Source organism: Nicrophorus vespilloides, unplaced genomic scaffold (genome assembly GCF_001412225.1).
Source record: "Nicrophorus vespilloides isolate i.1.1-1 unplaced genomic scaffold, Nicve_v1.0, whole genome shotgun sequence".
NCBI lineage: Eukaryota > Metazoa > Arthropoda > Insecta > Coleoptera > Silphidae > Nicrophorus > Nicrophorus vespilloides.
In genome coordinates, this window is record NW_017096476.1 from 280423 (window position 1) to 307379 (window position 26957).

A 26957-nucleotide genomic window follows, 5' to 3' on the forward strand; every position below is an offset into this window, starting at 1 on the left:
GCAATTTAAATGAGAATTTCATTCCACTCTGGAATCGATGATTTTATGGCACTTGTGCAATATTTGCGCGGCTAATGGAAATACAATTAATTCAATTACAACACGTTTATTAATTGATAGTCATACATTGTGTACGAATGCCCGGGGTATAACTAAAAACGAAAATAAATCCTGAACTGAAAATAATTTAAATTATTTGGTTAATGTTGATATACGCAAAACGCAATAACGTACAAACGGATTAATCAAATCGCACAACACACAAATTGAATTACTTAAGTTGCAATAATTTGAAACGAAATTGTATAGCGTTCTATTTTCATTTGATTACTCTTCTATAATTCAATGCAAATTTCAACGCAATAGTCTAATTTAAACTACAAACGATTCAATTAACAAACGCATTTTAATATAATTATCAAAATATATTTTGTATTTCAGTTCAAATTCAAAAATAAAAGCAATTTATTCAAAATATTTTTAGTTAAATAATACAATAAAATAAATACATATAATTATATATTGTTAGAATTTTTATTTTGGCTTTAAAATGAAGATTGTTTTATTTTGAAATTTTGAAATTTACATTATTAATTTGAATATTTTTTTCTTTAATACATTGCAGTTGAATTCTAATTACTAATTTATACTATAAACTTTCCATTAATAAAGTTTTACATATATTCGAATATCTAGATTGAGTATTTGAAGAAATGAAATAGTGAATATAGTTTTTGTTCATTCGCAATCTTCAAACCATTGTCTTCTATGTAAGAAATATTGAATGTACAAACAAAATAGATATTCGAATCATTTGAATAATTGTTACAAAATTGCGTAAACTTTTAGTCAATGCTTTATATACAATTAAACTTCTGATTGTGAGGCTTCAATCAGTGCAGATTCACTATAATACAGTTTCAAAATATAATAGATGTTTTTGTCTGTAATTTATTCAATTATATAATTTAAATATTGTTATAAATTTTGTTCAATAATTTAATAACTTACGCGAATTGTGTAATAGTAACATTTAAAAGTGTATGTATTATATAATACGTTGAAATATTCATCGCATTTCTGTATTCTCTGTTTGTTTCCTTTTTTTGCCTGTTTCTATTCTATTTGCTTGTTTTCACGCTATTTATGCTATAAATCACAAAATATGCTGAATGTTTTAAGCATTTTATGTGTTTGTGTTTCGTGTACCATAATATTGTAAAATATACGACTGAAGTGTCAGAGATGTGTTTCACACTTGGCAGCATAACCGAATTTAATCTAAGTGATTTATCGATTGCAGATATAATACGAATATAACAAACTGCAAACACATCTTCCCCAAAAACAATATAACAAGAAGAAAACCGCATCAACACAATTACAACCAATAAATATTATTTTATAGGAAGTTCATTTAATTTCAATAATAACTCGCATAGTCCGGATTAGATCAGTGCATCCGCATTGAAAATTTTAAAAAAGTACAGAAAATTGATTGATTGTTTTCTACCTTTTTGTACTGTTTATTTTTATGTGGTTTTAAATTCCTCGATTAGTTCGGTTTAGAACGCGGTTGGAAAAACCGATTACTCTCAATATGCGAGGTATTGCTGCATTTATTCTCCGGTTAGTCCGGTTTCAAGACGTTATCATCAATATTAAATTACATCTGTGAGATATAAGACAAAGAATATTACGTGTTGAAAAAAGTGTCTCAATTTACACTGAAAGAAAGAAAACAAAAAAAAGTATAAAAAGGTTACGATAAAAAGCGAGCAATTCGATGGGGATTCAATTTGTTTTCGGGGCTTTAACAAATTCCCGAATTTAATTAATAAACAAGGGAGCAGAAAATTACGCAATCTATTACATCTGACAGTGAAGTATCCATTATTACGTGGAACCCGTAACTTGCTTTCGGGGGGAATTCCCTATAGGATAAGCCGCAAATCCAATTTAACTGTTGTTAAGTTAATAATTAATGCTGACGAAAATAAAACTGGAACGTGGAAAAGGTAAAACCGGAAACGGAAGGGAGAAACACAATAATTCCATTCATTTTTAACACAACCGCTATCGGAAATGTGTTTGTTATTAATTTTACAATACATTCTGGTTAGCATGCAAGTATTTATTTATATTTTATATATATAAACTAATTTTGTGCTCACATTTTATACTTCAAACGTATTATATAATATTTTTATATATTTTTAAACGTTCACTTGATTATCTTCTTTTTTTTATCATACATATATTTTATTCATTTTAATTTCAGTATGTAGATGAGTAATTATTGTTTTAAATTCAATAAATCTCGTTCGTGGATCAAAGCGATTTTCACAGGAGATTAAAAAGTTTTAATAAATGTATTTGCCTTTTGACTCTATTTATCCATGGAAGATCAAAAGAGCTCTTGATAAATGTAGTTAATTGCTAGTAAAGCCCGAGCGAATGAAGGATAAATACAATGCAATGATAAAAAAAAATATTATTGCTGTAGTTTCCCTTTGAAAGTAAAGAAATTTTCTTATATAAATTCAGCTCTTCTTGAAATTCAGCTCTTCTGAAAAAAAATCTTTTTTATAAATACAATTTTCATCTTAAAATATTTGTATTGAACAATTAAATTTACATAATCATAATAAATTGATTACAAAACATTTTTTTTAATTAGTTATAATTATTTTTATGCTAGTCTTTCTATATCACACTTTATGTGAAAGTGAAACAATATGAATATTACTTGAATTGGTGACTAGTACAATGTGTCAATTCATCATGTTTATTTAATGATATATTTACAATTATTCTGTACCAGATATATAAAATTGAATGTTTAAAACCTATAACTTGATAATATTGGTATTATATTATAAAATAATATTATGTAACGGGTATTAAACAACACTGAAACTTTATAGATTTTAAATGTAAAAATAGGACAAAAAAGAAGGTGTATATAGTTCTGATGCGAAATCGATAATATAATTAGTCTCACAGCGGGAGAGATTCCAGTTAATCATTGTGAAAGCTGTCGATTCTGTTTGAGATTTTAATTTAGTCTTAGTCGCGAGACAAAAAGAACAAGAAAGAACGGTCGTTGTCACGCGCAAATTGATATCCGCCCTACATTACTTCCTAATTAATATTTTCTCTTGTGTTTGCCTGGTAAATTCTCACATTCAGGACGGGCGCGGTCATTAATTATCCGCCTCCGACGAGAAGGGCTTCAGCTGAAGGGCGCAATACCCGTCCCCGTCCCGTCCACCCTTCCTCTCTGAGAAAGGGAAGCGCGATTCTACATTCAATGAAAAATATCCTCGAGTATAAGAAACTGCCTTGTTTTCGACGTCTCGCATACTAAAACTTATATTAATATACTTTTCCTGTCTAGCTTTCGGAAAACAAATATAAAAAAAATTGTACATTCAACTTTTTGTTAAACATCCATTATAATTAAACGACATATTTTTTCTCTCGTAATTTGTAAATGATTTTATGTCGTAAACACGTTGTTTTTTACTTTTTTTGGGTAAAAAGTTATGAAAGTAATATTTATAATTTTATTCAATATTAAAGTTTATCGTAAATTATATAGCTTTTGCTTCTCCTTTTACACTAGATTATTAAAATAGTTATTTTATTGTTGCAAATAGAAGGTGATTAATGAATGACATTTAGCAAATGAACGTTAATGATCATTACCGTTAATGAATAATGAATTTGTATTGGTTTAATTACAGTGGCGTACGTGAATTTGGGAGCAGCTTTAATAGCAGCCGGTAGATGTCAAGAGGCCGTGTCTGTTCTTCGGGAAGGGTCAAGGGTTGATGGTACTGGACTGAGAGACAGGCGAGAGCATGACACTGCCAGAGTGTCGGCTCTGCTACAGCTGGGAGCTCTGTATTCGGATCAGGGCCGGCTTCAAAGAGCCCTGGCGACTTACAGGGAAGCGGCACATTCTCTTCCCGATCATTATCCACCTCAGGTGAGTCCAGCCAATATTTTTAGTGTAATTTAGGTCGGGTCTCGCGAGAGGATATTTCGTAATCGATTGAGGTCATTAGAGTAATGGCTACAATAACTAATGGATTATATAACACCATGTAATTATGGCGTTGCGCATTGAATATTTATTTATCCATATATTTTGGTCGATGTTTGGTTTTGACGATTCTGATGTGCATGAGTTAGGACCAGGGAACAGCAGCTGCGTCCAAATGTTTGATAATCAGGCTAAGTGCGCCATTGGAGACTCCCCAATTCGCTCAGTTTTGCACATATCTCAACTAAATGTAATAACCATTACCCATCCTGTTGCTGCATTCAGACGGTCGTTACTGAACGTAATTCCCGCTTCGCTTTATTAATTTAACCTTTTGTTTTCCCATCTTATTCGGAGCAGGGTGTAAAAAGGACCCCACGCTTTCCTTAAGCAGCAAAACTGCTCAGCCATTTGAACGTCATTGCGAACCGTTCAGAAAATGTTATTGTACATTAGTTTTGATTTTACGATTTGTTATAACCTAAACATCAGAAACAGCAACTATTCTGTCATCACCATTATCGTTAGTTTTTACATTTTCGTCTACCCTCATTATGGTAGCTTCATTTTTGATCATATCCATGAATACTGTATCAAAATTCAATTATTTAGTATCAAGTATCATATAAAATCAGAATACTGAATATCTCTAAAAAAAAAACCGTAATATATGTATACTCAGAATTAACCCTTCGGCGATCTACCATAAAAGTATTAGGCGGAAAGTGATCGACTAAGTAAAAACAAAATACAAAGTTTATAAATGGTCAATATTTATTAAATGCAATATATATACGTATAATAACGTCCTTTTGATCGTCTTCTGCATATTCCTATGGGCACGTAATTACCAAGTGCCAAACGCAAGAATGAATAAGTGGACTTTTTATAAATTGAATGTCAGAAATTTCAAAAATATAATATCGACTTAAAATCTCTCACGATCGACCTGCCACTGACGTATATTGATCTAATACAGTTGGATTTTAATAGTGCTGATTGTTAAAATTACATATTTTGCCTGGGTTATTCAGGCAGTAATGAAAATTAATTAGAAAATACTGAAAAGGGCTGTAGGTCTTTCCACCGATGTGAAAATATTGAGTGACGTTATTGCTGTTTGTTGTAATATCATAGCTGCGTATCCATCCATCCGAGAGCAATAAATAGAAAGCTAATGGACATGAATTAATTTTATTGTTTGCCATAGCGAAGTTTATTCTAATGAACCCAGACAATTGTATAAACATGCAATGCGTGTCTGCATACATTATATTTATATTGCATAATCTTCGCGGATTACAAATATGGCCAGTTCGAGCGGCGCTGTAACGAATATAAAATGTGAAGTAGTTCAAAGTTAAGTAAAACGTAACCGCTGCAATTAGGCAGTTCGGTAATTGTTGCAATGCGATTAGGGTAATAACATTTGCGGATAGCAATTTGTATGAAAATCGGAGCGTCGCATAAGTAGTGAGTAAATTTAATTAAAAACCAATTTCTTGTCGACGCTTGTCTAAGGATAAGCGCATCCTCGCAGACGGCACCGTAATTGCCTGACTCACTATTATTAAAGAACGACCTCGCAAAGGAAGAAAAAAAAAACTGAAATCAGAATCAAATCCACATGATATATATTATTTTTTTCGTGTTTATCTTGTTGCTCTCACTCTCGAGATCCTTCTTTCCTTGCGTTCCGTTGGCCTTTCCACGTTCCTCTCCTCGCGGCAAAAGAAAATGCAACATTTTCTCGTTCATTTAGAGCACTGCCTGCGGGATTCCAATTCCATGGCATCTGCTCCACAGACCCAAATGGAAACGAAGAAAAATTACATGTCTCCTGTGTTTCCTCTTTCCTTTTTTTTATGAAATAAAGCCGAGCTTGGGAGTTAATATACAGACTCCGAATACATTCGGATTATAACAATGCAAGAAGAAATGCGTTTTCTATATATATATAATATCAACCAACCGTAATGTATATAAAGGGAGATAGAATTGTATAAATTTATGCAAGTATATGATAATGGAATATACGTGTAATCTCCATAAGCTTTCGCAACATAGCGAGTTTGGGGCGGGTGTAATGATGACAAACACAGACGGGGGATCGAAATCGCAAAAGCACAATTAAACTACCCAGAGTATAAAAAAAAACAAGCAGATGCGTGCCGAGGAAAATATTTCATTCTTAATTAACAGAGTTAATTAAATAGCGAAAAAAATTCATAAAAGTCTCTTTCATGTAACAAATTTACTTCATTTTATTTATTGCGCTTCAAAACTATAGCGCCTAAATTAACAAATTAAATAGTACATAAAACAATAAAAATACAATTAAATTTATATGCAAGCGAGATATACATGTATAAGTGTGTGTAATGAAATTTCAGAAGAATTATGAAAAGAAAAAAAAAATGTCAAATTAAAAAAACACTATAAAGTAAATAACTTCTGGACTGATTTGTGAAAGTATTTAAAAAATATTTAAATTTTTGTTGACTAATTAAAAATGTAATTTTATTTTTTTAAATTTATTAATAAAGCAATCTATAGGTTAACAAGAGAAAAAAATGACAATTAATTGATAATAAGTATTTATAACTAATTGTTTATAATGTAAATATTGATTAATTACACATTTCTAAAGTTATATGGCTTATGCTGTATCTATGAGTGATATGTAACGTATCCCAACTAAAATGTACAGTAGCTGTCAGTTCAATGTCACCCCTTTATATAATAACCAACAGTTGGTACGCCTGATACAGATGTCTTATGTCACGCACAGTGTAGATACAGCTTTATAAACTAATCCAGTTGAATTTATGTATAAGCTCCTGAAACGTCTCTCCAGAAGTGAATAATTCTGATCTTTCTTTGAATCTCTATGCTGTAGTCGAGTTTATTGATTCATTTGTATTATCGAATGGATATAATCTTAATGTCATGGTTTCCAAAAAAATGTTAATAAATACTTTGAAATTGGATCATCAAATTAATCTATCAGCTAAGATGATTTTAATATTAATCTCTACTTAAATTATATTAAGTGGATGTACAAGGAAGTAACCTGAACTCTACTTGAGAGTACCTCTAAGACTTTAGACTAATTCTTGTGGTGATCCGTAATGCACACCGGCGCCTGCAACTTGCTGCAAACATTATTCAAATGTCACAAGTTTGACCACGATACTGCAAAGTAATGGCAACGAAAACGGTCCAGCAAAATGATGCACTAACCGAAATATCAATTACGTCATGGCACGAACGAACGAAAAATATTTATAATTACAATGTTTAAGTCGCAAAGAGATGGGTGAAAAGAACCGCTGAGATCGAATAAAGTATCGCAAATTTAATTATAAAATTTCATTAAAAAAAATCAACCGATATTTCCGGAATCGATATTGTAGAACGCGGAAGGAGGGCGAAACGCGAAAGAAGAGAAGAGAGTATATGAGTAAAAAAAAACACGAGCAGTGTAAAAGGGGTGCTTGTAAAATGTGAATTTAATACTTTCCAGTAATTAAAAATTAATTACCGGATATTGAAGCCCGTACAAGCGGAAATTTCCTCCGGTATTCTTTAATGTTTCATATTGGAACGTCTTGTTTCTTCAGTTTTATAACGTTGTGTTTATAACGTGTTTATTTTTATAAAACATTAATGACTATTGCATACACTAATTTTTAATATAAGTTTCTATTAAAATACTAGCAAACCTGTTTGTATTAGAAAAAAAAAATATTATTATAGGTTTTATAAAGTATTTGTTAATATGTTGTTTAGAGGTAATTTTTAAAATTTTTATTAGATATGTTTACTATCTAATATTACAATATTACTTATGTTATGTGTTTCCGAATCATAAGATGTAATTGTCATTTAACTACGAACGGCAGATATATCCGCCCAACTTTGTATACATTGTATGCATGGCTACTGTGGCCACTTTTTCAGCCTGAGCTGTAATATTTTTGTTTAAACTTTGACGCTTGTTCTGTAGACGCGTTATTGAGTTATCAAAACCCGACACTACATAACGCTTTAGAATAGTAGTAATGTTTCTTATAATTATTTACTTACGTTTGTGAAATATCATACATTGTCTACTATTGATAATTAGTTATTTTACTTTCATATAATTGCGTTACATTTATATAAGAATAGCAACGGAGTATTTGCTATGAAAAGACTTATATTAATGAAAGAAAAGGAATATGCTATTTAAAAAAAAAACTTTCGTGCGCTCTCAACAGAGCCATTGAAAGCTGGAATTGCAGAAGTGGTATTTCTTTTTATTAATTGTTTTCTGGTGTTAAAAAGTAAATAAAAGGGGGAAAGCTTTAGCAAGCGTATTTTCTGTGAAATTGTCACGAAACTGGGGAGCCTGGAGTGGCAGCCTTCAAGCATCTCGTGATAAATAGAGCCAAGGCATGAGTGAGATTTTCTTGACGTGCGGAGCGGAAACGGGGAAAACTGGAAACTCGAGCGGGTTAAGGTCACGTGGCTTCCTAATCTTCGTGTGTGTTCCACGGGAATTCGTTAATTCGACCCCGATGCTTCGGTTCGTATTAAAAACCCTTGTTTTCTATCTGTTTCAGAGTGTTTTCAACGTACTGGGTGAGACTTTGGCACGTCTTCATCAGGATGAGGAGGCGGAGAGGTGGTATCAGGCTGCATTGAACGCACAACCAGACCACGTCCCTGCTCATATAACTTATGGCAAACTTCTGGCCAAGAACGTAAGTGTCTTAATTTACGAACACAGCTTTTATTTATACGAAGAAATTTCACGAGCTGCAGACAATATTCCCTCGTTTGTTTGTTAAGTAATTGAAAACCTTGTGCGCCGTGTGTTTCACTAATTAGGTCTACTCGCAATCACATCCTTATCTCCAATTATACTCAATCTACGTATATATATATCTATATATACGCATATATATGTATATGCTTGTATGTATGAGTCCGGTAATTATTCAGCTGGAAACGGAAACAACGTGACCGAAACATTAGCTTCGCTCTGCTCGGCTCTAATTAAATACATTCAAACTAATTATAGTCACACATGAAACGCAACGAAATTCATACGTGACTCAATTGTACTTTATGCACATATATATTTGTATATGTACACATTGTCTAATTCAATTGGAATGTCTTATTCTTCAATTAAAACTTGACCAGGGTTAACTTGATGCACACAGTATTAATTAATATAATTCATATTGAATATATAATCCATTTGCATTAGGAATTAATAGCTTATGAAAGTTCACGTGTATTCTGAATATTAATTTGATGGATCAATATCATTTACAATCTTCAGTACTATAATCTATATAATTTGTTAAATTAAAAGTCTTCAAACTAAACCTGTTTACAATTAATTTGTATTTCTTCTAATATCTTCTAACCCTATCAAACATAACTATTTTCGAAATTCAGAAAGTTTATACATGTACAGGACTATAAAACAAAATCACTCAACTATAAGTCGATTTATTTGTGTATAAAAATTCGATGAATACGACAAATACAAAAAAATATTTTGTAGTGAATACCTTATAAAGATTCTACTAACATTATATTCATTTTAATTTAATTTAATCCATTAACTCTTTATTATTCCAAAATTAAATTTCATTGGATTAACATGAATAAATTACGTCCTAATTATTACGTAACTTCGTTTTGTGTTTGTGACAAATAATATTTAAAATGCTATTACGCGACATTAACATTTAGCAAACAAAAAAATGTTACTAATGTGTAGTTCGCATGTTTGTCAAGTGCCGTGAGGGAATACATAATTCTCATTTACCCTCTTAACACTTGATAATTTAATTTATTTGATAGAGACTCAAGATTGTTGCACGTTAAATGTCTGATCAATTTTATAATTACAAGTCTATTCAGTTTCTTAAATATTTGTAAAAAAGAATGGTTCTTTTTATGGTCCAATAGTACAGTACAAATAAATATCTCTATCATGATTTTGATTAAACATATCATATGCACACCTGATTCAATCACTTTCTATAAGTGAATTTTGATTATATAAACTTGATAATTTGCTAAGAATATACTAATATAGCTGATATTAAATACACAGAAAGTGTCTCTTTCATATCTAAGAAGTAATCGGCTTTTGCCATGTCGTTCATTTTTAAAATTCTAAACTTTTTATGTATTGCTCGCGCTCATTCTTCATCGTCTTTTGTACGAAGATCCAACGAACCCAATCCTATTGTAAAGTCGAACGACAGAGGATCTCTCATTAGCTTTTGAATATCTTTGCTAACATGCAGTGCAGATACGGATGATTGGTTTCGATCCTTTAGTATGCGTGGCATGTATAATATTAAAATAGAAAATAACAAACCACGGTTTTCATTAACGTTCGCTTTGTATTGCCTATTTTCAATTAATCCTTACTTTCAATATATGTTTGTAAAATGTAAATGTTAAGTTTATATTTGTTTTTCATGTTAACATAAATAGCAAATTGTATCTAATTGATGGTATAATTCATATCATATATAAGCACTATAAATATATGAAGGATGGCTTTAAAAAAGGGAATGTTAGATAAGTATCTCTTCGTACTGGTTTAGATGCATGGAAGAATTTCAAAGGAGTTTTGATGCACTTTAATGAGAGCTGCGCTCTTGTATATTTAATGGAATGAAACATATTTTCGGAAAAAGGGAATTCTAAATGAAGACTGTCTAGTGTACGTGTCTACTTAAATTACATATCTATTAATATTCAAAGGGCTTCAGAAGCATTGGACTGGCGCACTTAGGGTTCGTTTTTCTTCAGTTAGGAAATTAAAAATGGAATCGATTACGACGTGGATAGAGGAGGAGTGAATACACAGACAGACAGACACACGCATACACACACCGCAGTCCCGGTTTCGTCCTTGCTATCCGCATCTGTTCCCTTCGCCCGTTGCATTAAAGCGTCTCGCGTAGATTAATACTGTGGATTACGCGGGTCACAGCTTGAGACATTTCAATGCCATTCCTGCAGACGGGGAGCCCTACAGTCTTACAAATATTCACTGAATATCTTCTGAGGAAAATTTCAGCATCCCGTCCGGAGTCGGCCTCTCCCACACACCACCATCCCCCCGCACCACCACCAACGTTCCCATCTTTCGGCTCACATCAAACGCGAAGGAATTTCGTTCTCTTTTGCCATCCCCCGACTTCAGTCAGATTTATATCGCTTTTCATTATATATTTTCCCTACCTTCATTCTGCTCTCCCTCTTGTCATTTCTCTGTCTTTTTCTTTTTCATCTCCTTCTTTCTTTCTGACTCCTTCTTAAGAAATCAAAACGCCAAGAGGATTTATTTATTATTAATTCAGCGCCTCTTCCAGTAATCTAATTATTTTTGCATTGGATTAATCAATTTTGTATATCCAATTAACGCCAACTGAATAAACATGATTTAAATATTTATGGTACAAGGTAAAACAAAATATGTAGAGCGGAAATTGAAAGTATACATTTCACTCACTTCAGAAATATATCATCTTTCATCATGTTCTTTCATATTATACTTTTTTTTTTAAATTATTACGTTAAGAAATATATTACTTTCTTCATCATTATATACACAGGAATATCCGCACTTGTAGAAGACGCTAAAAATACGTTTGTTTTCCCTATATTTTTAATATCAATTACTTTTCTATTAATTAACTTTTGAATGACATTCAGATATGTCTAAATAATTAAAGTCACTAATCTGATTGACTTGCTGCTATATTTTGACGCTTACTGAACTGATATTAAATCAATAAATATATTAATTATTTAATATGTTGCACTTAGCAATATGTGTGTGACATGCGATGTTGTTACAGTCGCAGTTGTAACTGACATTACAAATTTTGAGTTATAATACGCTTCATAAGTCACATGTTAGGTAATTGATCTCTGTTCCTAATCTATATACAACTGTGGAATAATCTATGTATAATAGTATTATTTATATTCCTAGACTTATGACAATCCTTACATCAATACATAGTTTAAATATTGAACATAATGTTAATTTATAAAAAAATGTTTTTATGAAATGCAATTTAAAATTTATATTTTTCATAAACTTCTGAATTTATATGTTCTTTTAACGCACTTTAATTTAAATACAGCTGTTTAAGCCTTTTTTTATATTATCATCATAGTTTTCTCCGCTTGGTAGTAAATATTGATTATATTATGGGTAATTCGGTTTACGAACAGTTTAGACTTCGAACAAATCGAACAACGAACACGAACGAACACTTTACAGACCGATTAATGTTACTTTTAATAGTTAACACTCACATTTAAATCTCTGTAGATTCAGCAAAGCAATTCATTAATGTTGATAAGTCATTGACATTATTTCCAAAATATATTACTGATTATCAATGATTTGATTTGAAAGTATTCTATAAATTAAAAAGTGCAATCAAATTTTGATGAAAACCTTAGTTCTTTGTACAGTAAATAGAATACAGTATCATTATTATATTATTTTAGAATGGAATCGATGACTATAACATTGAAACAAACGTTGTGCGAGATTGATTAACACTAAATCCATTTTTTTTGTATACACGCATTTTTCATACTCGTTGACTGTCAAAGCAGAGTCATTGTATACAAATGATCAACTTCAATTATTAATTTGGGAATTCGCGAGTATCAATTCATCACGATTGTACGGCACAAACACAATTTTTTTATCCATTTTAGAGATAAATCATTGGGATTAAACCTGGCCGTTATTATACGAATATTCATAATTTTTTTTTCAACGCACCAGCATGGATATTCCGAAAAGGGTCAGATTCAGGTCCCCCTTTATTTGCACAAACAAAACAAAAATTTTAATTGACAGCAGCACACTTAGTCAACGGCAGAGCGGCTCAATTTATGCTGAAATTAAATTGCTTTTGATGTGGAACGAAATCAATCAGAATTTTGGAGAACAGAAGAGATGCAAAAGTCTGTATTCTAATTAATTTAAATGAGTATTTTCGTATTTCGCTCTCTGTTTATATATATTTTTTTTGATAAGAATTATTAACTCATTTGAAATTGGATGTTCCATTATTTAATATTTATCTATAGGATTTGAATCGATTTTTTTTGTAAATATGAATTCCAAATGCATATTTAAATTATTTATTGCGTTCGAGCATGTGCGCAAAAAGTCGATATTAATTACTTTTTGAATGGGAAACGAATTAAAATTCAAATTGGGTTTCAGACATGGAGGGAAAAAACTTTCGGTTTTGCTTTAATAAAGATATTATTATTTATGAATCTCTAAGCTGAAAGTAAATTTGTAAAGGTAAGAGGATTAGAAGAAAGTTTATAAAGTCATATAATGAAACGGAGCATCGTTTTCACGAGACTCGTAATAATTATGTAAAATTTCTGATTTGCGCAAATGTCTTTTTCAGGTCAGTCGAATCGTCGAGGCGGAGCAGTGGTTCCGAAGGGCCAAACGTTTGGCGCCAGAAGATGCCAGCGTTTACCATCACTATGGTAAGTTTATACAAATCAATATACTAATGAGATTAAAAATTGATTTCTGTTATGTAATAAAATTTCGATCAAACAGCCTCGTGTTTGAATTAGTGCTGGCGCATGCATTTCGTTCAATCGTTGATTGGGAAGATGTGCGCAACATGTATGGAGATATTTACTCAATTTTTTCTTTTAATTTTTTGGATGCTGTGGCTCGAAGGAGCGACGACGAAGAACGAGAGGCCGGAGAAAAAACTGTGAGGGTGGAACAAATATTTACATTTCATGAATATTTTATAGATGCATGGGGTGTACAAATTAGAATTCTTTACGTGAACAACCTCTCACGACCTCGTGCAAACATCGTCTCATAGTATAAATATTCTCTGTTTTTAAGGCGTCTACGTGGACCAGCCTTAAAAAATAATAATAAAACTCTGGTCGCTTTGAATTTTGCATTGAATGGATTTACCTCAGTGTAAATAAATGTACTTTGAATATGTTTATTTAATGATTCAATCTAAATATTACTAATCAAATTAAATAACAATTATGTTCTGAAGACACGCTGTCAAAAAATAAGCCATATTTTGGAATCTCTATCGAACTAACGTTTAAGTTTAATCAAAAACCTCAAAATGACTTTTTGATCATTGTTTATTTATACTAATCAAAAATTGATTATTTTAAACATGAGTCATTCAACAGTCAATCCTAATAGTAATGTCAATTTACACACTCAATTAACAGAGCCGCTTTGATCCTACGTTGTTTTGCATAAGTACTATTCATAACGGTCTATAACACATACGTCAATCATTCTAAACAATAATGCGAACACTCAATAATTTTAACGCTTATTTTTCACTTGTTTCAAAGCTTTCGAGATAAAATTAACAATATATTCCATGGTATATTTAAATATTAATAAACACTATATAAAACTTTAAGATTATTAAATCCCCTTTCATGTAATAGTATAATGTATTACGTGAAATAAATAAATGTTCATACAGCTTTCGACTCTGTTCACGGTTCGTTTTTCGCTCTCTTTTAGCGCGCGATTTAGTTTACAAAGTTATATAAGTCCTGTATCTGTGCGTTTAATCACGCAGAAGTGGTTGTTACCGTTATTTGCATAACGCACATACACACTCGCCCTCATACACAAGGGGCAGCTTGAATAATCCTCGTAAGTTAATTACATCGTTAATCACGGCTGCAGTAAAGTTGACTGATTGCAGATCAATTTCAAGAATATTTCACCTGGTTCGCAATGGATTCGTTCCATAAAACGTATCAATTATTTTGTAACCAAATTACATTATGATTTATGGTACATAATGTTTGCTGGATTTGATGCTTGAGAATGGCGTAAAACACGAAGGTACGATTTCTGTATTTTGCAGTTCAACAGGAAATTGTACAGAAATTGCTTTTAAAACATAGTCTACTTTCAGTCAACGTACGTTTTATGTACACAAATAGTGGTATGCTAAACGAATGTACGTTAATCCGAATTCAATTATAAGTACAGTAATACCTCAACCGAACTAATCGAGGACTTTTTTTGTGTACTTTTTATTTTGGTCAATTAAAATGTATTTGGTTTGTTTTGAAATTTTAAAACCGAACTATAGTGAATCCGGACTATACAAGGTATTGTTGTACTCTCATTTATGTTTTTGTTGCAAACCTATGTTTATTCGCACGAACGTACTCATATTCATATGAACGTACAGTTTTCCGTCGAACTCTGAACATATTTCTTGGATGATAAAACGACTTCGAGAAAATTCTAAGTCCACTTTTCTACATATAAAACTTATAGAAAATAAATCCGATATCAGCTGAATATGACTTAACCAGAAGTTTATATATAATATAAAATTGCAATATACCTGATTTCTTACATCATTGTACGTTAGTTTGGTAATAGCGTAAATAATTGTATATTAGTGAGCGTACGTTAAAAGTATAAACTTTAAGTAAACAACTTCTGTAAGTGATAAATTTGTTTTAAAATTAATAAATTTCTTATGCTGAAGTATTAATTGTGATTTTTTTTATAGGAGGCTAAGTGAAAGTATTTAATTAAATTAGAAAAGTTAAAGTTGATCGATTCTGGTGTCTTATAATTAGGTGAAAAGTTTTTAATGTTTCGGTATAAAAAAAAGGGAAATCCGGTTTTCGGTTTTGCGAGTACAAGCAGAATGTGGAGGCGGCCGGGTGAAATCTTTTGCTTTGGGGTCGAGTTAGTTTGGGAGAGGAAATTTTCAACAACTTTTAGCCTTAATTATTAATGAAGGAAGTTTGGGCAAAGAGGATGACTCCTTGACGGTATTTCTCATCAAAATTTGACGCTCAGTTGAAACTAAATCAAAACTTTGGCCATATAATGTTACACGACCCGCTTTCGCATTGTTAACTATTCCCCTTGTAATTAGCCTGAATGAGCGGACTGGAAAAATAATAATTTTCTTGTTATTTCATGTTTATTTCTCACGTTCGTTTTACTCTATGTTACGTGTTTGTTTATTTTATATCTACGGGGATTTATTTGTGCAGAGCTTCGCCGCTCGATTCATCATCTTTTGTTGAAGTTGCTGAATAACTTCCATTCTCGGAGTTTACAGGAAAATTCAATCAATTACTTAGCCAAGTACATACATGAAATCTATTACCTAAACACAAAAGTGTTACCGGTAATTTTCCCCGAACATCCTCTACCCCTCCGACTGGTACGGATTCTTACGGTTTTCAATTACCCTCTTTCCAACGATTAACAAACACTACCTTCGTCCAACACTAAATTTACTATAAATACACACAACCTTTCACTTCGTTCACATAATACAAATTTACAAAATGTACAAGGTATGAAACTAAAATGTCCTATTTTCATTTTATTTCAACAATAATAAAAGAAACTCATATTATTTAAATATCAAATCATTCATTTAACATACTTATCATTAAGTTTTACTAGCTATGTCAATTATATCTTCAATTTATAGCATATTTCATTACTGTATATTAATAAATCCATACATTAACATATAATTATAGTTAGTACATTAATATAATATTTTTACCACTAAATATAATTTGCTAAGACTCTTCTTAATCCGCAACTAATTATAGTTATAGTCTATTTTTTTAGTTTGAGAATTTTTATGTTCAAAACACCTTTTGTATTGATTTTTCTTCGAGAGCTCTTGTGAAAGAAAATTTACATGAAATTCTAAACTTGCTCTAAAGTGAGTTCCGTCTCGATGGGGATGTCTTGAACCACAGCCATGGGACATTTAATGCGCCTCCACCTCCATCGCCCGCTCGAAAACAGCCGCCCCCCTCTGCACATCCCTCCCAAAACCCAAACCCATGCCCCCATCTCCGTTGAACTTTACAAGATTTGTCGACCGCATAAGAAACTACCGGAGATAACGTATTAAACATTAGCCAGATTAAGGTAATTAACTGAAACCGTGCGACGTCGCGCGCTTCAATTTATCGCCCGGCACGGCAACTTTTACCAATTCCAACGTGTCTCCGCGATTAATTGCGTAATTAAAGATTTATAAAAGGAATTCGATTTACGCCTTGTCCTCTCCTTACATTAGACAGATTAGATACTCAATATTGCAAAAATGACTTAAACAAATAAATTATTAAATTATTTATTTGTACAATTATGTGTTTAATTTATGTGTCCGTTGTAGTTACATGTTAATATGTGAACTTCGAAATATTTGTGTTTACATCTAACTATTGTTTTTGTATGTAATTAATTAAAATCTTTCACTTGTCTAAGCAATAAAAAATGTTGTTGTTATTATTGGATTTACGACTGTTGTATAATTAAATGATACTAATTAATTGTTCGTTTTTGCAATTCGCAGTTGTTTTACGTCTCGCTTAAATAAAAGAAATACATGTAAATTTTCCATTCGCAAGGAATGCCTGTAGAGACATTAGAGATATTTGCCCGTGTCTTAACTTTTAATTGGCTGGTGAAATCCCCTTTGCTTTCGTGAGTTTAGAGAAGGGCAGCACGAGTACAGGAAACTCAAAGGCAGCCCAGTATTTAATTTTTTGCTCCTATTCGCCCGAAGCGCAAATCGCGCGCGACGCTCGAGAGCATTAAAAATAATTACAGGGACGTAATCCCAGCAACAATTCGAATTTGGCGCAAAAAAATAAATAAAACAAAAGCACGAACCGAGCGAACGTCTACAATTCGGTGCGCTACACCAAAACCACCCCTGCAAAACCTCTCTTGTTCGCAACCACCACCCTTCGCAGTTTGAATAAAATGTATCGGAAACAGATGTGCGAATTGTCTGGAAGCGAATCGATAGTTTGGAAACGGTGCGCGCGAATTGAACATGCACATGCACACGGTCAAATAAACAGAAAATTAAATGCATTTTACATGACACAACGAACTCTGAAAAGCCATCCCTGATTCTCACGAAACTGGCGCTAACATCGTTACAGATCCACTGAAAAATCGCGATTGAACGTTAATTGAGGAATCTTGATTTGCAAATAAATGATGAGATATGATGTACATATTGAAATGACTGCGAGAGATTAAAGGTCCATGAAGCAGGATATCATCTGGATTTGAATGTTTCACAAAACGAAAGGAAATTACTTTTTGTTAGGGGATTGAAGCCGCGGTAAAAAAATTGTGCGCTAAAATTTTTGTACGCTTTCGGCGATTTTCATACATGAAATATGAACGTCAATATTTAAACGCACAAGTTTTGTTTTCGTATTGGAAATTTGAGCGGCCTAGTTTTTTTTTGGTGCTCCGTTCTGTTTCAAAATTAAATATGATTGTCTTATTTACAGTTGGGGCAAACCTAGTTATCGTTTAAACACCATAAAAGTATATATAGATTACATAATATAATTAATAATTGAAGAAATAATAAATCATTAATTAAAATAATTTTCTTATAACTAAATATATAAATACAGTACTAATCGTGGTATCCAAAAAGATCATTCTAATAATACGCAAAATTCTGTAAAAACATTTTGTCTTTCTTTTTTGTTTGTAATGAAAATATAACTTTCTAAAGAATCACTACAAAAACAACTTCCTCTGAACATATCATATTTTTCTCGTTTTGATTTAATTGTAGCGATTTTCTTGAATGAATTTGTAATTAAATTTAGTAAAATATTACAGTTCTAAATATACTTGCAGATTTTATAAATTATTTCCTTTATAATGCAGTAATTCTACAGTAAAATTTTATTGTTTTGAAATTTGTAAAGTATACATTTTATTTTTTTTATTGTTAAAAAAATTATAATCAAGGTCTATTATAAGATATATACAATATATATATAATCAAAGAATTATATATTATTGTGAAATAAAATATTTATGAATGAATAACTTAAATGAATAGTGCATTTCATTGCATAATGGAATTTCGAGTATTTGCCATAGGTTCGATCAAAGATAATAGTCAATTTCTAAAATTAACCCCTATACATGATATTATTTAATTTTCGATTGATATGATGCTTTTATCAATTGCTGCCAGTAACAGCCCTTTGTGACATGCATTACATGCTGGTATAATATTATAGATCCTAGCGCATTATATTCATTAATGTTTTTGTATATAGTATAAACGTAATTAGCGACTACATTTTATAGGAATAAGTAAATAATAAAATAAGTCATTATTTATTCTAGAAATAATGTGTGCTTAATCAATAAAAAAAGAAGCTGAATCGCTGTTCTATAAAACATAATTATATAATACTAAAGCAAAGAATCCTTATACAATGCTACTCTAATTAGATGGAGGATAACATAGAGGGGAATATTTCCTAATTGGTCAATTAAGGGGTTGGCATGGGAGGTTCATTGATTATGGCAATTGTAAGATGCAAAGTGACAATTATCCCACATAGACACAAACAATAAAGCCACAGCTATACCAGCAAATTGATTAAACAAGTCGATTCGGAAGTATAATTATAATAGGATAATTTTATCATATCTAGACAAAAATGAAATGACCCTAATGAAAGTATTATATGTATAAATAAAAATTATATTATGTTATTTCAAATCCCGATTGTTTTTAAGTTGTTTTCGTTATTAATTGAGAGATTATATTGTTTAAGCGTAACAAAACATTCATTACGTATAATTCAACTGTTATGTATATCTTCTGTATTATCTGTGCGCTGCTGTATAGATTTGTTGTCTCTATATATACACGAAGTTTCTGTGAAAGGCATGCCGTTTATGTACAGGATGTGCAAAGTTGGAGACAGTGTACTGCAGTGCGGTAGACCATACTTTGGACTTATCTGGTCACTCACCCTATTCTAATCCAGAATCCAGACCGGTTTTTTTTATTTTTTCTATTGGTTTCAGTAGAAAATTTAATAAAATATATTAAATTAACAATATTATGATATATTAATCAAATTACAAAAATAGATTGCTTATCAAAATGTTGCAAGATCATGAAAAATAACTACTATTAATGATTATTTTTGAAAAATAAATAAAAATTCAACTTTGTTATGTAAGAAATCATCATCATTTACAATCATTTTAACTCATTGAAGACTATCAAAAAGAACATGCTTATTTTCTATTTGAAGATGTTTTATTTTATTTATATTGTTTACATAATCAATAGATTAAATGCATAATTTTCATATAATATAATGATCATATAGATTAATTATTATAAATTCATATTTAGAATGTACAAAAAAAAAATGATAACGAGGTTTAACATAAAAAAGGCATCTATATATAATTGCATATTATTTGTGAGATTAATTTCATTCTGTTTTGTAATTTTGGGTAATTTAACACCGTGAGCTAATGAGGGATTACTATGCATAAATATGAACATTATATTTATTAACATTTTAATGATATAATTAATGTTAGGGGAAGCTTACGTATTTTAATTATAATTAATACGTTGTGTTGGATATATTTTTTTTCTGCAGCAGAAACATTAGAACGAAATGAACTTTGTTCGGGCCTACCTAACCTACCTCAGTCGTTCATAAAATATAAATAGCGGTGCGAAAATTAAAATTTATTAACTCGCCGGAGGATATTAACCGAGCCTATAATTCTCAATGAAAACTGCCGACCTGGGGGTGCAAGATGTATGCCCTATTAACTTAATGAGGAGATATTTTGTGGCGAAACTCGCATCATCCATTTTTTTTATTTACCTCGCTTCAACTCTCTATTTTTTTTTGTTGCAGGTGAATTTCTGGCATCAAAAGGTCGGCACAAGGAGGCCGCTAATCTGTACGAAAAAGCGGCAGAACTGAAACCAATGGACTACGAATTGGCAGTCGCTGCAGCCACAGCGATGCGACAAGCAGGAAGACACGGAGATGCAGAGCATTGGTATAGGAGAGCCGTGCTGCTGAAACCCTCCGTAAGTTTTTTTTTATCCAATTTTATTCCAATTAGTGGTTACGTACAAATACACACTGTGAAAAAAGGTAAAGAAATAAATGGAGAGAAAAAAAAACTCAACAGGCTGTTGATTGCTTTACGGTTTTCCATTCTGATTAATTTCGTGACCGAAACGGCCTTGCCCTTTGTAGAGGAGCGTCGGGTTAGGATGAAATAATAAAGCGTATTACAACACAGAAAACAATTGATTGTTCGCGGCGCACGCGAAGCCGACGAAGATTCTCAATATATATATGAAATTAAATTTTATTCTGCCAAGCTTTCTCATATTTGAGTTTCGAATTTTTCCTTTGTCTGTCCGATGTTTTGAGATTGGCCTATTCATCTTTGAACGTCGAATAAAATCGTCTGTGTAAATATTTACAGGTTGTCTGCTCGGCTGAATTCAATATGCATGATATCCTCGGGTCTCCACTAGCTAAAAGTTATTTGTTCTGTACACGTAGGTACTATAATATTTCTGTAACGAATTTATTGCTAAGACATGCGCAACTTGTTTATTCAGAAATGACATATATATCTATTAAATAAATTAAAATCAAGTTTTGCAGTCAAAAAGACTTCGTTGTTAGCCCTTCGGTTGTAATTGCCAATAAAGATTGAATTTTATAATTCATAACAATATAATTAATTGTGATGGTAATTACAAAAACCTTGAGTAAAAAAAATCTTTTTATAATTTATAATAATAACAACGTAAATTTTGCTATAACCATGTAATTACATTACTGTATTATTGATCTACTTCTTTGCAAACTTTACCTATTAAGAAGCATGTTTATAAAAGATCCAATGTAAAAGTAAGTGTATGTATGATTTCATATTTAGAATCTCATTTTTATGGAAAAAAAATCTTGATAATGATCCGTGAGAGCACAAATTTTGAGTTTAGGGGTCCGTGAGGTCAAAAAGGTTGGAGACTTTATACCTCTTAGTGAATCATATAGTTTTTTAATTGTAGAATTTGAAAAAATACCAAAATTTGCTACATGGTAAAATATTATGAAACCACTACTGACGTGGCGTCTGATAGACTCTGCTAAGAATATTTTGCTGTTAATCTCATAAAATGGTTCTTATTGATTCTGTAACTCTTAGTGAATCATATAGTTGTTTAGTTGTATAATTTGAAAAAAAATACGAAAAATTGCTACATAGTAAAATATTATGAAATCACTACTCACTTGGCGTCTGATGGACTCTGGTAAGAATCTTTAGAAAATGGAGAGATGTGTTTTTACAAATTGTCAGTCAGTATAAAGAAGGTTCGGATTATTCCACTTTTTCAGTACTAAATGTTAGAAGAAGCGCCGCGCGAGTAACGAAGTATTAAAAGTAAAACTTAACAAATACCATTACCTATTTAAATTAACTATTTTAAATTAGAATTAACGATTTTGTATTATATATAAATTATATTTCAATTTGCATTATTTCCGCACAGCGAATGCTTTTCAATTTAGATTCCAATTAGTAAAATTGTTTTACATTTATTTTAGCATAAACTAAATTTTAATTACAAAATATATCTCTTGCGTATATATTAAAGAGTTTGTACAATATAATTTATATTTTAATTTGGATTGTTTGGATTAATCAATTTACATTTTACTAAGCAAAAATGTGTTACATTTTGGTTTAACCTAATTATTATTTAATAAATCAAAATTATGAGAAAAAAGAAATTTACAGAAATTATAAAAAAAAATATTTATAATTATAAAAACTGATTATATTAGATTCGTACAATAACATAAATCTGGATGAAATGAAATTTGTGCTTTGTCGGCAATTCTGATTGAAAGCTGTCGTTAAAATGAAATTAAATTTGAACTGCGTCCGTCAATTTTTTTTAATAACTCTGCTTAAATAGAACAAGAGTTATTAAATTTCATCTTGAAAATATATTACTTACTAGACGATCCTCATCCCCGATAAGGACTAAATTGTATTTTCTCTTGATGCCTTACGCAAAACTTACCTCATTTTCCCAATCTAAACCCGTTGATTTGCCCCATTTTTTTTAACGTTCGTTCCATTTTTTTAGCCCCTCCTCACACTCCCGAGTCAGTATTGACGAATTCAATTATACTTCCTTTTTATGTAAGGGAAAAAGTGTCTCTGCGCAGTTAATTGATACTTTCAATCAAATTGGTTTGGCGCGTAATCAAATAACCGCAGAAGCACAAGAAACCAATTACGCAACGGACAGGGAGGAGAAAAACCTGCAGAGACGGGGGGAACTATTAAAAGGGCTCTTTTTCATGCTGCCTCGCGAGAGGGTGTCCTCAAGAACAGATTTAATTACGCCCCCGCGCTTCCACCCTTAGCTATTAGCCGCAGAGACTTCCATCCGAGAACCAGAAACTTTTTCATACCTCCTCAAACCTTGACCACAGGAAAGAAGACACGCAAAATCTCAACCCTAAATGAATATAATCGCACGCTAAACTATTCAAGTTTTAAAAAAGCGCGGGATCCGAATAATCAATTATTATAATTTTACTGAAAGCACTTTAATATGTGAATAAATTTAATTAATAATCCCGCAATTTTGTTATGCGCAACAAATCATTTTGTTTTTGTAAAAACAAACTTAATTAATTTATACCATGCCATATACTAATTTCGTTAATCCCAGTTTCAAGGATAATTTATTTATCCTAAATTCACCAGAAATTTAATTTGCGTAATTGGAAGTCTCGGGATACCCACCAGAAGAGTTTAAAATTACTAATGGAATTAAATATTCTTAATAATACTTTTGCAGCTGTTCATTAACAAATGCAGCAAATGTTGTCCATCAAATAAATGGTCACGCAATTACCAACAGCCCCAAAGACAGCAATTGATATTTGATCGAATTGTGGTTACAAAACAAATTAAATTATCTCTCCGACAAATAAATTGATTTTCTTTCTGATGTGTTTCCACGGTATGAATTGAGTTTTAGTTATTTATAAATCTTTTGATTTTTTGCTACTTACTCCGATTAATGGCTTAACGATTTGTCACTAATGACAAGTCGCTGTCTCATCAATAACAGTCTTTACACTTAAATTACACTCAAATCAGAGTGGAATAAGAACAGCTATCAAATATAATCTATTAATATTTTTCATAATTATTACTAAGACTTGAATTATTTACTTATATACAAATAGTGTCAATATTAGTTTACTCATACGTACATGGCATGAAGTTATTCAATATTATACTAGATAAAATAAGGTAAAAGATAACATTGCATTTAAAGAAAAAATAATTAACACAAAGCACTAAGCAGGTCAGTCTTCCGAGACGCATTGCAAATTGTATCTGGCATGCCACCATTCGAGTTTCTGGCTAGAGAGAAGTGAAACAATTTTCCTGACATTGGTGCTTCGGCATATACCTGCACTTCATATCAAAGAAGGAGGATAAACCAGAACACGTCCATTGGAAGTGGTAGAACTAGAGGTGTTCGTTGGTGAAAGAGCTAAGAGAAGTGGGACATTGTAGCAAGATACTTCTCAGGGGTGCACTCCATTAAGGAAGAGGAGGATCGAGAGAGAAAAGGAAGAAAGTGGTAGTCGAAACCAACACACGTCGAAGTGAAGTGCTTGCTAACAAAGACAATCTGCATTGAGGAGTTTTACCAAAATACCGGACCTGGATACTGATGAAGAAGAGAAGAGGTTTTAGTGGGTAAGAATCTTACAGTACCACGACTCCACCCATGGTTCCTATGCGAGGTTTCTTCTCCTCTCAACAAAACTTAACTACTGTCGCAAAACCAGCCTAGGACTGGAGCAGAGGATTAATATAAATAAAATGAAAATACTTTTGGATATACAATAATAATACAACTCACATTCACACTATACCGTTTAAGCACCTTATGGTTAATAGCCAATTGAAAAGAAAATTTCTTAAGGATTAATGTAATCTGCTAGATTAATATATTTGTATTGTTTCTTTGAGATATATATATATATATGCAAAGTGCAGTTCACATAAGTTTTGATGGGCCTTTTAGAACCATTACATTGTGTCTACTGTGTAGGAGGAATTTAATTTCACAATGAAATTAGTGGTTGAATTCTATAAGTGCCTGGCATAATGGGTATAATTAAAGTGGAACTTGTTGACTATTGTTAGTTTTAATCATCTTAAAAGCTATTGAAGTAGTTATGTTTCTCTTTCGTTTACATATATATAAGGATATTCTACTTTAATAAGAATGTATAACATCTTTTTCGTTTCAATTTATATATTATTATATACATCTTTCGCACTTTATTTGTGAATAAATTCGTTTTCATCAAAATTTCGTAAAGTGAGAAATGTACAAATGTTCAATAATCAGCAATAATTACATACATATATAACTAATTCTTGTCCGTAACTGAAAATGATGAATTTATTGAAACACAAATTACCCAAATATTACTCAATTACTCAATTAGTTGTTGATTACTGATTTTTTTCTATTTCATATTTATATTTGCTATAACATAATTAAGCAAAGTTGGTTGCCTACTATAAACTATTTATTAATAATTACTTCTTAGATACTTTCCTCATTCGCAAATCACGACTTCAGATGGTTTTTAATGCAAACATATACTTTATTTACTTAATGTTATTATATAATACACTTATTTAAATTCGGCAATAATAATCAGAAACTTTTTATTTTATTTAATGAAAGGGCTGAAATCTTCGTATAATTCGTATAGAATGTATAGTATAAGTATGAAACAAAATCAAAATATTAAATAAATCTAATTGTTACAGGATGCCAGAGGACACACGAATCTAGGAGCAATTCTTCACCTGAATGGAAAATACCGAGAGGCAGCCGACAGTTACCGGGAAGCTTTGCGGTTGCAGCCTAACGATGTGACTACCCTAACAAATTTGCATAGACTACATAGCGTTATGACTTGACGATGAACATCGTCCAACACGAAAACCCAAATATCAAACTCCAAGTTACTTACTTGGATACTTCCTAATTGAATGTTGAGTTACATAAGAGAAAGAAAAAAAAATGATTTCCGTATCAACGAATCAGCGATTACATGTGCTAATTGTGTGCTTTATGAAAAAAAAATCGCCGATGTTTTGGGACCACGGTGTGCATGCTCGGCAAATTAATTGAAGCTAAACAGAATAAACAAAAAAAATATTCACAAAAGAAAAACACGATGGGATTCCAGAGAATCATTGTAATATATATATAAAGTATTATATAACAAAAAGGGAAAAAAATATTGTAAAGTAAATTATCTTTTCACTTTTACTTATATTTTCTTTTTTTGGGGTCTAAAAGAGCCTGAAACAAATGAGATTTTGACAATATATGTAAATGACGATCCATAGTGATATTTTTAATAAGATGAACGTAAAACAAGATATTTCTTAATCAAACTGAAAGTGATATTGTATATAAAGTAAAATATTAAATATTGTAAAAGGAAATGTAAAAAAAATATAATATTATACTATTAATAACGAGAGAGAGATGTGGGGTTGCGGCGGGGAATATGAATTTACGGAACATGGTATTATTATATATTATATAACGTGTAATAATACTAATAATAATGTGCGAGGCATTTGATTTACGGAGCGTTTTTTTTCTGTTTGTTGTTACATAACGTTTTCAGTTTTAACTCTCTGCCGGATTATCCGGGTGACGAAGCAAAGCGTCCAAAGTGTATCTACTATATATATATATATATATAGAGGGTACATCCGATGTGCAATTTTTCACTTAATTTGCTTGCAAATTGGTAAGTATTCCAACAGATTTCAGGATTACTTCCACTACCATTCAGCTTATATTTATCGAACGCAAAATGAAACTACTTTTACACA

General features: G+C 31.3%; 1 protein-coding gene across 2 annotated transcripts in view; it reads left to right on the forward strand.

Moving 5' to 3' along the window:
- Window positions 1–26292, forward strand: part of LOC108557112 (transmembrane and TPR repeat-containing protein CG4341) — an 89143-nt gene extending 62851 nt beyond the window's left edge. For both annotated transcript variants that reach the window (XM_017913513.1, XM_017913512.1), the window contains 5 exons: window positions 3750–3994; window positions 8659–8799; window positions 13531–13615; window positions 20873–21051; window positions 25872–26292. In XM_017913513.1, the coding sequence (XP_017769002.1) occupies window positions 3750–3994; window positions 8659–8799; window positions 13531–13615; window positions 20873–21051; window positions 25872–26024 (803 nt within the window). In that variant the 3' untranslated portion in view covers window positions 26025–26292. The remainder of the gene's footprint in view (window positions 1–3749; window positions 3995–8658; window positions 8800–13530; window positions 13616–20872; window positions 21052–25871) is intronic.
- The last annotated feature ends 665 nt before the right edge of the window (window positions 26293–26957 follow it).